Source organism: Talpa europaea (genome assembly GCF_964194135.1).
Source record: "Talpa europaea genome assembly, chromosome: 11".
NCBI lineage: Eukaryota > Metazoa > Chordata > Mammalia > Eulipotyphla > Talpidae > Talpa > Talpa europaea.
The window spans coordinates 26,599,298-26,613,323 of NC_140078.1; the positions used below are offsets into that span (position 1 = coordinate 26,599,298).

The following is a 14,026-nucleotide window of genomic DNA, read 5'->3' on the forward strand; positions in this document are numbered from 1 at the left end:
CAGTATGAGTCAGCTGCAGATAGATCACTATCTATCATTCTGTCTTAGTCACTTCTACAAAAATTGTTGAGCAGGAAAAGATGCAGTAGCCATGGAGTTATATTCAAGAACAAGCTTACCTTTCAGCTCTATGGAATGAGTTAGCTGATAACCTTCAGTGTTAATGCTTTAAGGCTCTTTCTTAGCTTTTAAATTTCAGTTTTAAAAAGCATGCAATATGCAATCTACCCTCTTGACAAACTTTTAAGTGTACAGCATTGTTAATTTCTATAAGCACGTTTTGTACCACAGATCTCTAGAAAGTTTTCAGCGTGCACAATTTCTTTCTTTGATCCAGCTGAACGAATATATTGCAGATCCCCTTGAGGCAGAACTATACCTATTGCTTTTCAGATCGATTTGGCAACTTGTTAGGCCTTTTAGGAAAGATGTCCAGGTTCAGTAACCCAGTGTGTTTTTTCCTTGAGTTGTTTATTTAAAAAATTGCCACCAACCAGTGACTGTGCAAAACTGAAATGTCTTCTCTCAGAGTTATGCAGGCCAGAAGTCAGAAATCAAGATTTCTGTAAGGCTAGGCTCCCTCCAGGTTCTAGGACAGAATCTGGTCCTTGTCTCTTGTCATATCACTGCAATCTCTTCCTCTGTGGCCCCGTTGCCTCCTCTCCTGCTTATGTCAGAACACCCCTGCCTCCTTTTAGTAAGGACACTTGTGATGGCATTTAGGGGCTACTGAGATAATCCAAGGTAGCTTGACATCTCAAGATCCTTATCTTATTTATATCCACAAAATCCTTTTTTGCCATGGTAGGTATTATGCTCAGATTTCATGTGGGTTTCATGTGGGGACTATTATTCTTTAGCCTACCATGTTCAGGAGCTTACTTATACCTGACTTCTTATATTTCTCTTTGTCCACTCTATAGCAGAACATGAGTTATAAGTTTAGAAACAAAAATTATTTGCCATAGTTTTAACTCTTCTGTTCTCAGATGAAGTCCACTCTCAGGACATAATTGACCAGAGTGTCTGGATTAGGTAATCTGGTAAGTCTTGAAGACCCCTGCATGGGTCTAGCCGGGCACACAAGATAGCAGCTTAAAGATGCAGTGCAGAGCAGACCAACTAACAAGCAGCAGCCCTTCCTTGGTTCACCTCAATGAAATGGATGAAATGAATGGAAAGCCATCTTGATGGGTGATATACATGCCCTCCTTGAGTTTTCCCAGGCAGTCTACCTGAGCTCCCTGTGGTCCTCTTACTAACTATTTCAGTGTCTCATCTTCTTAAAAGGAGATTTTTGCTAACTGTTGTGAAAAGGCCTTCCAGGTCTCCACTCTCTCTAATCCTGTCCCTACCAGGCTGTGCAGTGCAGGGAGTTCTTTCCTCTGCAGCCAGTGTAAGTGCTAATCTATTCTAGTTGCATAAGAATTCAGGAACAATGAGACTATTTAAAAGCCAACTGGCCTCCTTCCAGTGACTGTTCAAGGTGTTTATGCTGGAAAAGGTGTATCCATTCTTTGTGTAAGTTCTTCTTCACTTCCTGTGCTCCTCCTAGAGAAGGCAGACCCTTCCCTGTGGTCTCTGTACTTTGAGGTGGGGCTGTTCCAGGAGGTTGAGGAGGCAACTGAATCTTGAAGTATCTTGTAAGCGAGACTTTAGAAGTCAAGCTAGAGCCTTTTGTATGGCACCATAAAAGTGTTTTTATCAGTGAGCTGTGGGTGGGATGTTGAGATGATTGCACAAATGGAGGTTTAATCAAGTGGTCCAGTTCCCTCCTGCATGCTTTTTATAGGAAGTAACTGTCCCTTTAACTTTCTCTGGAGTCATTTGGACTGCAACATGTACTTTGATTTGTTCCATTTTAAAACCAATTACCTGGATCAAATGGCTGTTAAACATGACTGGTTGGGTCAACATTTTCTTGTCTGTAGGTCATAGTTGTACCATCTACAAAAACCAGTCAGCCACTGCCCCTAATGCTGGCCCTACCCCCAACCAAGTTTAAAATGAGAAAGATGTAGGGTACACCAATGTCGTTGTGCAAAAATGCCTCGTACCCAAAGCTTTGAAAAAGTAAGCAATGAAATGAGCCCCTTTCTCTGCTTTAATCTCTTTAAAGATTAAAGTCAAAATTGCCTCCCTCCTTCCATTAGGTCCCCCTCCCCCCATTCCATAGTCCTTCACATAATGAAACCATTATGATGAAATTAATACCCAAGATAGATATGAATATTTTAGTAGTAAGGATAGCAGCGAAATCTGAGAAGGATCATGTACTGAGGACTTAAGTCATGTGTTTTTTTCTCTAAGGAAAATCCTGAGAGAACCATAGTTAAGCTAATGAAAGACAGTGCAAATAGATATAAACTTTCTTTTCTGTTTTCACTTTTGATGTGATCATTTTATGTTCAAATTCTCTTTTCCCTTTAAAATAAAACCAAAGGGATATACTGAAAGGAATGTGTGGCAGGAGTAAAAAGATCTTAATACACATACCGTTCTGCTGAGGACAAGTGTGTGTGTGTGTGTGTGTGTGTGTGTGTGTACTGAGAAACAGAAGACAAATTGAGAGGAACAGAATGACAGAGAGATAGGAAGAGAGGTAATTACAATCGTGATGGGAATTACAGACACATGAACCAACCTATGCATGGACCAGGAGGAAGACATCTCCTCTCCCACTGTCTGCAGCAGGACTTGCCTTCTTGGCTTTCCGCTGGAGGGGCTGATTAATAGAGCACTGCTTCCCACTTCCACTGGGGCTAGTTAGAATCTCCTTCATGCATTCACCAGCTTTTCACTGGAGTAGTAGTTCCTCCTTTTGTTAGATGTTGGTATTCCAGATAGCAACAGTTGAGGAAGCTAACACGCTCTTTGCAAAACTAATATGATTTTCATCTGCTTTACATTATTTGGGACTAAGGAATAATGCATCAGCTTTATCTGTATACAAACATTTTTTTCCTTTTTGAAGTTTGTGTCCTTTTTTATTTATACATGCAGGACATAAACACGGGAATGTATTTCTATGATACAAATAAATGTCCAACAGAGATACCACTAAAACTACCTTGATTTTTAACTCTTATGCTTGTTCTCTCTTCAGAAGTAATCAGGGTGATAAATTTGGAAGGTTTTTTCCAAGGTTTTAAATATTTTATATATGTCGACATACGTGTACCATTAGAAATGTATAAGCTTTTTATGTGCTCATGTCTGTGTGTGTGTCTGTAAGTGTGTATGTATGTAAATGGTGTTATGCTGTTCAGATCATTCTGTGGCTTCTGTTTTCTCTTTTCATTTTTATTTATTTAATTTTATTGTTCTTGAAGTATCATTATTTTACATCTTTGCTAGGGTTTTAACAATATTGGATTTCACACACACACACACCCTCTGGCATAGTCATTGTATCCCTCCCTCCACCAAAGCACCCAAAGTCCTCCACCATAACCCTTCTCCCTACTCCTCCTCCTTCGAAAGCCCAAGATCACTGTTCAATTGTCACAGGTTACTTTTAAAGTTTGCCTTGGACCCTTTGTTTGGTTTCTCTGTATTCCACATATAAGTGAGACCATCTGATACTTCTGTTTCTCCTTCTGGCTTGTTTCACTTAGTATAATCCCTTTTAGCTCCAAACATGTTGCTGTAAATGGCATGAGTTCATCTTTTCTTGATTGTTGAGTAGTATTCCTTTGTGTGTGCGTGTGTAGGTGCATACACACACTCATTTGTTTTGGGATATTTATGTTGCTTCCATATCTTGGCTATTGTGCATATCCAGTGCTACAATAAACATGGAAGTGCAGATTTCCTTTGAGTAAGTGCTTTTATATTTTTTGGATAGCGACCTAGGAGTGGGATTGCTGGGTCATATGGCAGATCCATTTTTAGTCTTTTGAGAAACCTCCGCAGTGGCTTCCTGTTTTCATTCAAAAGTATATTTTAAAATATACTTTTGACACTTTCACATGACACCTTTCACACTCCTCTAAGGTGTGCCAAGATATGCATGTACTAGATTTTTCTCCCTAATCTCTGAAGGTAATAAATTACATTGGTTTGTTTTCAGTGTTGAAACATCCCAAATTATTCCTTTAATAGCCTTCTGGAATAGATTTGTTTATATTTTAGCCAGAACTTTTTCTCTATGAGAATGAGCTCTTAAGCTGATTGGCTTCTTGTTAACCCTCTTTGTGATGTCCTATCAGGATCTGACAGTGGGGCTTGTGAAATTAATCAGGGAGTAATCACCTCTTTTTTTTTTTTAACCTCTTCATTGAAGATTTGGTAGAACTCACCTGTAAAGCCATCTGGTTCTCATCTTTTATTATTTTTTCACTTCTTCCAAGGTCTCTAGTCTGTTTAAATATTCTGTTCATTTTTACAGCCAAATTTATCTTGTTTAAAAAGTCCACTTTGAAATATTTTGGTTAAAATTGGACATAATATTCTCTTAGAATTTTCACTCTCTCCTCTTTGTAATTGTACCCCACTTTTTATCCTGAATATTGTGAGTTTATCCTTCCTTCTCATTTTCCTTCCCCCACAATGTCTTCCTTTCCTAGAAAACTTGCCAAATTTGCCAACATGAATAGTCAGAAAACAGTTAACTTTTACTTATCATTATTTACTGTTATTTTTGGCTAGTATTATATATATCTAGGTTTTGATATATAATTCCCCCATCTTTTGTTTCTAGAAAGCTTATAATTTGCTTTGATTATACTGATTAATTCAAGAAATATTTTGAAGTGTCTCTATATAATTGTGCATAATTCCCATGTTCATAGATTTTATGTGCTCATTAATTTATATGTTGGCCTGCCTAGTTGTGGTCCATGAGCATAGCCAGCATAATTTCTGGTTTCTGTCTTCTGAAAATTTTGAGATTTTCTCCATATATTTTGAAATTTTTATATTCATGTGGGGTAGCTGGAGAAGCACAAAGAATACAGTTACACACACACACACCTCTACTTGCACATGGGAAGGAATTAAACTCATTAAACAATGTGATTTAATATCATTTAAATTATGTTAACTTGATCATTTAAATTGTTTCATTAAATTGTGATATCAAATCTTTAATTTGCTTACTTGTTTGTCTAATTATTCTATTAGTTTATGAGAATCATTGTCTCCTAAAGTGTTTGTGATTTTTGCCAATATATTGTGCTTTATCATTTGTTCAAAATGTATTTTGATGCTACATAGTTTTTCAGTGTGTATTTTGATGCTTTATGCCACATGCTTAAATGTTTGTGACTATTAAATAATTTTTTTTACTCTGCTTTTTATTTCTTCCTTGAAGTCTGTTTTGTTTAAAAATTTTGTAATACATGCTTCTATCCCTTTTTAGTCTAGTTATATATAGTCTAGTTATATATAGTCTAGTCTTATTTTTTCACCCCTTCATTCTCAAGCTTCCTATATAGGGTTTATTTTGTAAATATTTCTGGAATTGTTTCTCGGCCTTTTGATTTAGACCAAGTGTAGTATAATTGTTCATGGTAAGCAATCATAATATTACTAATATGAAAATGTCTGTCTTTTGGGCTTCCCCGGTGGTGCAGCGGTTGGGCGCTGGGTTGCGGAGCTGCCCGCAGCTTCTGCAGTGCCGGTTCGATCCCCGGCTGCCAGACGAGTGTCCCACATGGCGTGCAGAGCTCTCCTGCCGCCCGCTGCTCCCCTCAGCAGTGTATTTCAGTCAGTCTGCCTGTTCTGTTTCCTGCTCTGGCTCTGGTGAATTCTCTCACCCTCCTGCGCTTCTGAGTGTACCCAGTGCTTGTATAAATAAATAAATAAATCTTAAAAAAAAAAGAAAATGTCTGTCTTTTATAAGTGAATTTAAACAATTCAGTTTTACTATGATTTTTACTTTGTGTTTTGCACTTATCATGTTCTCACCTTTCCTTTTATCTGTTTTTTTTTAAATATGGGGCTCACATTTCTTTGTTCCAAATCCTTCCCCCAATCTCATTCAGAAGTCATATTTTCCATTTTGAATTTTCCATAGTAAAGTTCTTAACTTACTTTGATAGATGATATATTCCCCATTCGATTGTGATATAATTAATACAAATATTCAGTTAGTTTTAGGGATACAATATAGGGAATATGTATATATTATACATATATCATTTCACCATATATGTTACATACGTTATATATTATATATAATGTTATATATTATATATTATATATATTATATATTATATATATTATATATATTGAAATGATTACCACAGTAAGTCTAATTAACATCTGTCAGCTCATAAGAGTTAGAAATTTCTTTCCTTGTGATGAGTTCTTTTAGCAACTTTCAAATTGTTAACTTTGGTTACTATGCCATACAAAATTCTTAAAATTTTAACATACTTGAACTTCTATTTTATAAGGTTTGAAGAGAAGGGAATGCTTTCTAAATGATCGCATCTTGATGATATTATTTCTCTAGGTTTAGAAACAAGAGGGAAAGTTGGGATCAGATGAAAAGAAGAAAAAAACCAATTTATGGGCTTATTCTATATGTTTAAAGAACAACTTTTGCAAACACATAAATGTAGTGATTAACCTTTGAGTTTCACTTTATTTTTACTTTTGCATACTAATGAGATATTCTTTTCCATTTTTAGGTCTTGAATATAATCATGGCCAAACCTTATGAATTTAATTGGCAGAAAGAAGTTCCTTCCTTTTTGCAAGAAGGAGCAGTTTTTGATAGATATGAAGAGGTAAATAAATGTTATTAATCTTTTCCCTCAACACATTCTAATAATTATATCATTTTAATTACAGTATAAGTAAATAGTCTCACATAAGTAAGAGTATCTTTGGAATTTATAATTTGGTACAGTTGGTTATGGGCAAATTATGAGATATAATAATGATAATGATACTAGATACTATAATTTGTTCAGCACTCCCATTTGCCAGATAGAGTAAGAATGATAATGCTATTAATGACTGACTGCTCAATGTGTAACCAAGCCACCTTCTAAGTGCTTTGCATATATTATTTGTTTAATTCCTCACAACAACCTTAGAAGGCTGTTACTATTAGCATTCTTGTTTTACAGATGGATTTCATGTAGTAACAATGTTTCCTTGTTATTCGGCAAAATTTCTATATAAAACTGCCTACATGCTATGAATGTAGTAATGACTAGACTTTGTGCTAGTCATTTGCCTTACCTTTGTCTTATACAGACCATTTTAACCAGTTTTGCACGTGGCTATTTATTGCTTCTGGCCTTTCTAGGTGACAGTAGCCCCAGACTATCTAAACAGCAGAAGCTTGGGGCCACCATTGTGTTCAGAAAGTTTTGGTAGATGAGTTGAAGCCCAGTTAGCATTGTAAATACATTGTTTTTCTTAGGTTGTGTTTGAATTCAAGGTGACTTTGGGCGAGGTATGTTCTGATATTATGTTGCCTTTAAGACAAAGTAAAAATATAAAACTTGTTAAGAATTAATTTTGAGTCAGAGTTTATTAAACTCAATGGAACATATGTGGCAGCTATTTTGTGGAGGCCCTTGCGAGGCTCAGATTCTCAGATGGTTTCATTAGTTCTGTGGACTGACATGAATCAATACTGTTGACTTGTTTTTTCTAAACTTGTGTATCACAGTGCTCTCTAGATTTATACCATAGTTGCTTTTAAGTAAACAAAATTGGGAAAGGCAAAGGGTGGGTCTTTTGCATTGGTTAAAATATTGAAGTGACTGTTATTTGTAAGACTGAAACTTTAATACTTTGCAGAAAGAACAGCTAACTGCATTCTGGTATATAAAAAAATGGAAAATAATATTACACCACCCAGAGGCTGTTTTCTTCTAATTTTTTTCTGTTTTTTTGTTTTATTTGCTCTTCCATAGTTGTGATCACAGAGTTATCTTTTGAAAATATAAATCAGAAGCTGTTCGTTCTCTATTTAAAATACTTCTGTGACTCCACAATGTAAGATCAAGGAAACTCCTCAAAATGAAATACAAAATCTTCTATAATGTGCCTCCTACTTAATTCTACAGCATCTTTTCCCCTTCCCACTCTCTGCTTTAGCCATGACAGTCCACATATTTCCCCCAATGAACTATCCTCACACATACTTTGTGCTATGCACTCTCTCTGATGCATGTTACTCCTTGTTCAACTGGTGAGCTACTACTTGTCCTTCAGAACCCAGATGAGAAATCTCACTACTTTGATATCTTCCTTGACCCACAGACAATTGGTTCCAACTCAATCTGGTTTGTTCAATTTTTTTTAATTTTTTAAAATATTTTATTTTATAAAATTCTTACATCATTTTTCATTTTTGTACAATGTATGCATTTTCATTTTGGTTATATTCCCCATACAATTGCATCCCCCCCTTATTTTGACCCTAATTCTTCCTCTCCCCTCTCCTCCCCCAACCCCCTGTAGTGTCTCTGGTTTATAGTTGCTTGTTGATTTTAATTTTTACTGCACAGCTGGTGGGAGTGCAAACTGGTCCAACCAAAAACTATGGAGAGCTGTGTGGAGATTTCTCAACCTACTAAAGATAGAGCTTCCATATGATCCAGCAATTCCACTCCTCGGTATTTACCCAAATGACACAGAAACATTAATTCCAAAGGGCGCCTGCACCCCTATGTTTATTGCAGCACTATTTACAATAGATAAGCTATGGAAACAACCCAAATGCCTAAAAAAAAGATGACTGGATCACGAAGATGTGGTACATATACACAATAGAATGTTACTCAGCAATCAAAAAAAATAAACTCATGCAGTTTACAGCAACATGGATAGAGCTAGAAGGGATCATGTTCAATTTCTTCATAGTCGAAATGGTAATGTTGCAGGGCAAAGGGTCTAAAAACCAGCACTGGGTTAGAACCTCTCTCACCACTTCTGGGTCTGTGTACTCGCTGTCACTACTATAAACAAAAAAGGAGCTTTGGTGCAGCAAAACAGAAAAGCAATTTATTTTAGCAAGATAGAGAACTACAGGGGAGAGGGAGAGCTTCTAGTTACTAAATGATGGTGCAGTGAAGATGTACCTGGGCCTGTGTGCACCTAGGTTTGGGCCTGGAGCAAAGTCTAATCAAGTCCTGCTGCTACAGGAGCTGTCTGGATGTGGCAGAAACTACTACTGCTGATGGAGGAGCTGGGATGGGAAGGGTCTGGCCCCTTCTTCCGTTATTTTGATGCAGTGACAGGTCTCTCTTCCTTCCCATCAGATAAGCATTCCTATCTGTGGTACTTAACAAGTTTGTCTTCTCACAATCTAAGGAAAAGGAAGGACATTTTTAAGAAGATAATGAGGAAGTTAAACAGGTGTTAACAAAGCAAGCTGACACCCACCAGGAATCGCCATATACCAGCATAGAAGGACATGCCAACCCTTTCTATCTCCCCTTTGCAGACCTTTGCCCATCTCCCCGTCCCCCACTTTTTTCACTCCTTTGTGTAAATACCTCAGCACTCTGCCAAAGAGCAGGACAGTGTCGACAAATTAAACTATTTTCCTTCTCCTCAAGCTCCGTTTCCTTTTATTAGCTGAGGGAAACTGAGGCCAGCTTTCAGTATTAATATTGAGGCAACTGTCATCAGAATCCACTCAGATAAAAAAAAATCAGTGAGCACCCTCTTCCTTTTATAAGGGATCCCCAAAATGACTGCTCTTCTCCACCCCCATCCCAGCGGTCTACTGGCTCTGTGTGTCCCACTTGGACACCACGGGTGGAGTTCAGGCACATTAAATTATTTTCTTTGTTCCATGTTTTGGTCTAAAGACAGCAAGGAAGTATTAAGCAATGGGCAAACACTCACTAGATTAGAAAATAAAAGTATTAACTAGCCACTTTTTAAAAATATATGTATTATTTTGTCAATAAATGTGATAAGTACAACTGCATTAAAGCATTATTTTACTATTTCTACATTACTGAGGGATTTCTTTTGAGGCAGTTAAAATTTCAGAAACTGTATAATAGCAGCCTGTGATTGTATTCCATGCCACTTGTAAAGCTGTTATTTTTCTAACTTGACTAAATGTTACTTAAATGCAAACTATATTTTATTTCCTAAGTGATGCTTTTTATTAAATCTTGAAAATAGAGATTTTTCTATTGCAGAGGAGAGAAACAGCAGTGCTTTTAAAACACAGGCAGCCCAAATATCTCTAAGTCAACCAATCTGCTGACTTTCCTTTAACATTCATAATACAGGACTCTCCATTCCCTGGACACTCAGCAGCCCTCCCCAGCCTTTCCTAGATTACTGCTTCACAGAAAGGACAGCTAACTGCATTATGCTATATGAAAAAATGAAAAATAATATTTCACCACTCAGAGGCAACCACTGTTAATTCTTTGACTGTTTTTTCTTCTAATCTTTTTTCTATTTTTTTTTCATTTACTCTTCCAAAGTTGTGATCATAGAGTTATCATTTGAAAATATAAATCAGAACCTGTTCTTTCTCTATTTCAAATATTTCTGTGACTCCATAATGTAGGGTCACCAAGAGGAGATGGTCACCCTCCTCTTGGTGATCACCCACATCCTCCAATTCTTCTGAGCCATCTGCTCCCAAGATGTGTTTCCTACTCTACTTTCTTTCTCTGCCTAAAGCCTACTATATCATCATATCCCATCAAGATGTTGTATGCAGTGGACCTTCTCTGAAGATTTGGTGATATCAGAGGGTAATTGCACTACACAATAGGACACACTTTAAGATTAAAAGTCAGAGTTCATGCTGAATAAATGTCATTATCCAATCCATCCAAAGGATTGTCTGACATCTCTCATTGCTTCTCCTTTTGCCCCCCTCTGCCACCAAATTGTAAGTTTATATTTCTTTTCTTTTATAATGTCCCCCAAGTCCTTTTCCAAAATAATTCTCCCTCTTAAGTCAAAGAGGAAATATGGGAAATTCTATTTCTTTCTCATCCTGAGAGGTATGACTTCCTTCTAACTTCAAACTCTTCCATCTGAACTCTCCCAAGACTTTCCATTTTGTGCACTTTAGAGGCCAGTGTGTGTGTGTGTGTGTGTGTGTGTGTGTGTGTGTACATAATATATATATATTATGTATATATTATATAATGTATATTATATATTATATATTATATTATGTATATTGTATATTATATATACATATATTATGTATATTGTATATTATATATACATCTATATTATATATGAATATTATATATGAATATTATATATATTATGTATATATTATATATATTATGTAACATATATATATATAAAATGCACAAAATTTAGAAAGAGCGTTATCTTTAGGAAGATTGTTGCTATTCTTATACCCAAGCCTTCCCTAACTCAGCAGTAATGGAAACTACAAGTGGCTATTCAGAGGCTCAGATGTGGCTGGTGGAATTGAGGAACTCAGTTTTTAATTTTGTATAATTTTTGAGATATAATTGATATATAATATCTTACTACTTTCAAGTGTGTTTTGTTTATATCAATTTTAACTTAAAGTTACATAGCTTCATGTGGATGGTGACCGTTTCATTGGACAACACAGGTCTAGATAGCTAGTTCAATCTACAACCAGATTTAAAAATACCTTCTTCCTTTCCAAACACCAAAGAAAGAATTCTCAGTTCACTTAATTGGATTCTAAATTTTTCATTGGCCATTGCTCCTTGGTGGCAGCTGGAACAGAGATTTAAATGTTTTATAGATGAATCATCTCAGCTAACACTGGCCCCTCCCACTCTCCCCACATCACAAACCACAGCTTGAGCCACCCCTAATTTTGCCTCTGGACTTGATTGTATTGATGAGAAGCTCCCCAAATGGGGCTTCTTTTTCTAACAAAGCCTTGATATTTGCCCTAGCCTCTCTCAACTCCCATCTCTTTGCTGCCACCCCCCCAACACACATAAATGTCCCCTAGTGAGACAAGCCACATCTGACCTTTTTCAAAGTGGTTCTGACATCAGCTTGGAGGTACACTAGGAAGAAGCCCAGACAGCCTACACAATCCCGTTTCATCAGTGAAACAAAGAATTTCCCAAATATAATTTTTAAAAAAAATGAAAACATTATTCTCTTAGCATTTTTGACTTAAAAATTTATTAAACTTCTCAGTCAGGAAACCCAAAGGAAGATAAGGCTAATTCTAAGTATGTTCAAGGAAGGTAGTTTTATATAGTCGGGAAAAGAAACTAAAAACTTTTCTCAGTTTGATACAAAACTGGTAGTTAAGGCAATGAAACTGACCTACAGCATCTCAATGAACAGGAAACATTTGTAATTTGTCTAGCTAATTTGAAAGATCTGGCCCTAAACAAAATAGTAAGTGGTAAGTCAGGCAAAGATACATACTTCTTCAAAATTGAATCTTTATGGGGTAGATACTAGAGCACTCCTATAAAACACTGAAAGGAGATAGAGTCAACATTTTGTCTTATTCCCAAGATTTGGGTAATTTAAATTAAATTGTACCTGCAGGGTCAGGACAATGGGCTCTAAGAATATAAAGTGGAATTTTATCATATAACTTGTGTTTACAGTGAAGGGTAGTTAGGGAGTCATGTTCATTGCAATGATAATCATAATAGTTATTAGTTTTCAACTTTTAGAGTCATTCTAAAGGTAGAAAAAAAATTTCATTATTATTGACAAAAAAAGAATAAAAAAAATTATCTGTGCAGGTAAGAGTGCACAGAGATTTTAGAAACTAGAAAAGATTCCATGCATAGAGGACATTCCAGAGGGTTAATGTTCTCAGTGGGAGGTGATGTTGGTACTTAGTTAATGGGGTATGAATAGAGATGGCTGAATTTTTTGTCTGGATAGACTGGGAGGGTCCCAGGGGGGTTGAGGAACCCCAAAGGCAGTGGATCAGATACATGGGTATCAAGGGAGATGTTAAGTATGTGGATAAATTAGAGGATTTTCTAACCAGGTGGATGTAGAAGGTGGAGAGAGTGAAGAGTATAAAATGAGGATGACGTTTCCAGCACTGGAACCTCGGTGGGCTCTGATGCAAGACAGAGAGAATATCTGAGAAAGGGGAATATTTGTGAATGTTCTCATGTTATTCTTCTGCCTGAAATGACAGTTCTATCTCATGAGTTGTTGAAGGAACAGTGCATATGATTAAAATCACATAAGGTTTAGTTAAAAATAAAATGAGCAAAAAGGAAATTGGAAAATAGAGTAAAATGTCTAGGAATAAAATGGATGCATTTTCCTCCTTTCTCTATCCTCGCCTCCCAGAGACACTGCCGTTATCCTAGTTGACATCATGAGTGGGACATGGTTAGAACAGAAGTCTCAGAAGTAAGGAGAGGCACTATCTTGTAGAACCGTAGTTCTCAAAGTATCATCCTCATATCAGCCTCATTTGGAACCTTACTGTAAAGGCACAGTCTCAAGCCCATCCCATAGACCTGCTAGATTAGAAACTGAAGAATAATACAGGGATATAAGTTTTAACCAACCCTTTAGGGGCACTGATGCACATTCCAGTAGGAGAATCAGTGGTGTAGAACCAGGACAAGGAGACTGGATGTTTTCCTCATTTCAGTAGGGACTCTGATCTAATTTACATTTTGCAGACAGCTGTTTTGGTAACTATGTGGAGAATAGTTGGTAGGCAGATTGGGCAAAGTGTGTGCAGGAGATAAGAGAGTGTTTGGAGAACACCAGGAGTTTAAGGAAGGTGAGCTGGATCTTACTTCTTCCTTTTACTGATTAGATCTCCATAAGCAATTTTTCAAACATCTCTATACTAGGAAAGAAGAGTTGTTAAGGAGGATGGGTCTGAAGAATATGATTTTGACCTAAGGTTCTATGATTCTATACCCTCGTCCTTTAGTTATCTTTCTTGTCATTATAGCCAGGTGAGTGATTCCTCACGATTCCTCACATGAGAAAGCCGTGGGAGGTGCCTGGACATTTAATCAATTGGCCTGAATGCTGAAACAACACCAAACTGCAAGAGCTGACATCAGCCAGGTTTTTGGAAAAAAAAAAAAAAAAAGTCCATTCT

The 14,026-nt window shown here is 36.6% G+C and overlaps 1 protein-coding gene across 4 annotated transcripts in view; it reads left to right on the forward strand.

The window, feature by feature from the left end:
* Positions 1-6,653: 6,653 nt before the first annotated feature.
* The window catches only part of PLCB4 (phospholipase C beta 4), a gene marked incomplete at both ends in the record, with an annotated part of 144,892 nt that continues 137,519 nt past the window's right edge, over positions 6,654-14,026 (forward strand). For all 4 annotated transcript variants that reach the window (XM_084248062.1, XM_084248063.1, XM_084248064.1 and 1 more), the window contains one exon: positions 6,654-6,737. In XM_084248062.1, the coding sequence (XP_084104188.1) occupies positions 6,654-6,737 (84 nt within the window). The remainder of the gene's footprint in view (positions 6,738-14,026) is intronic.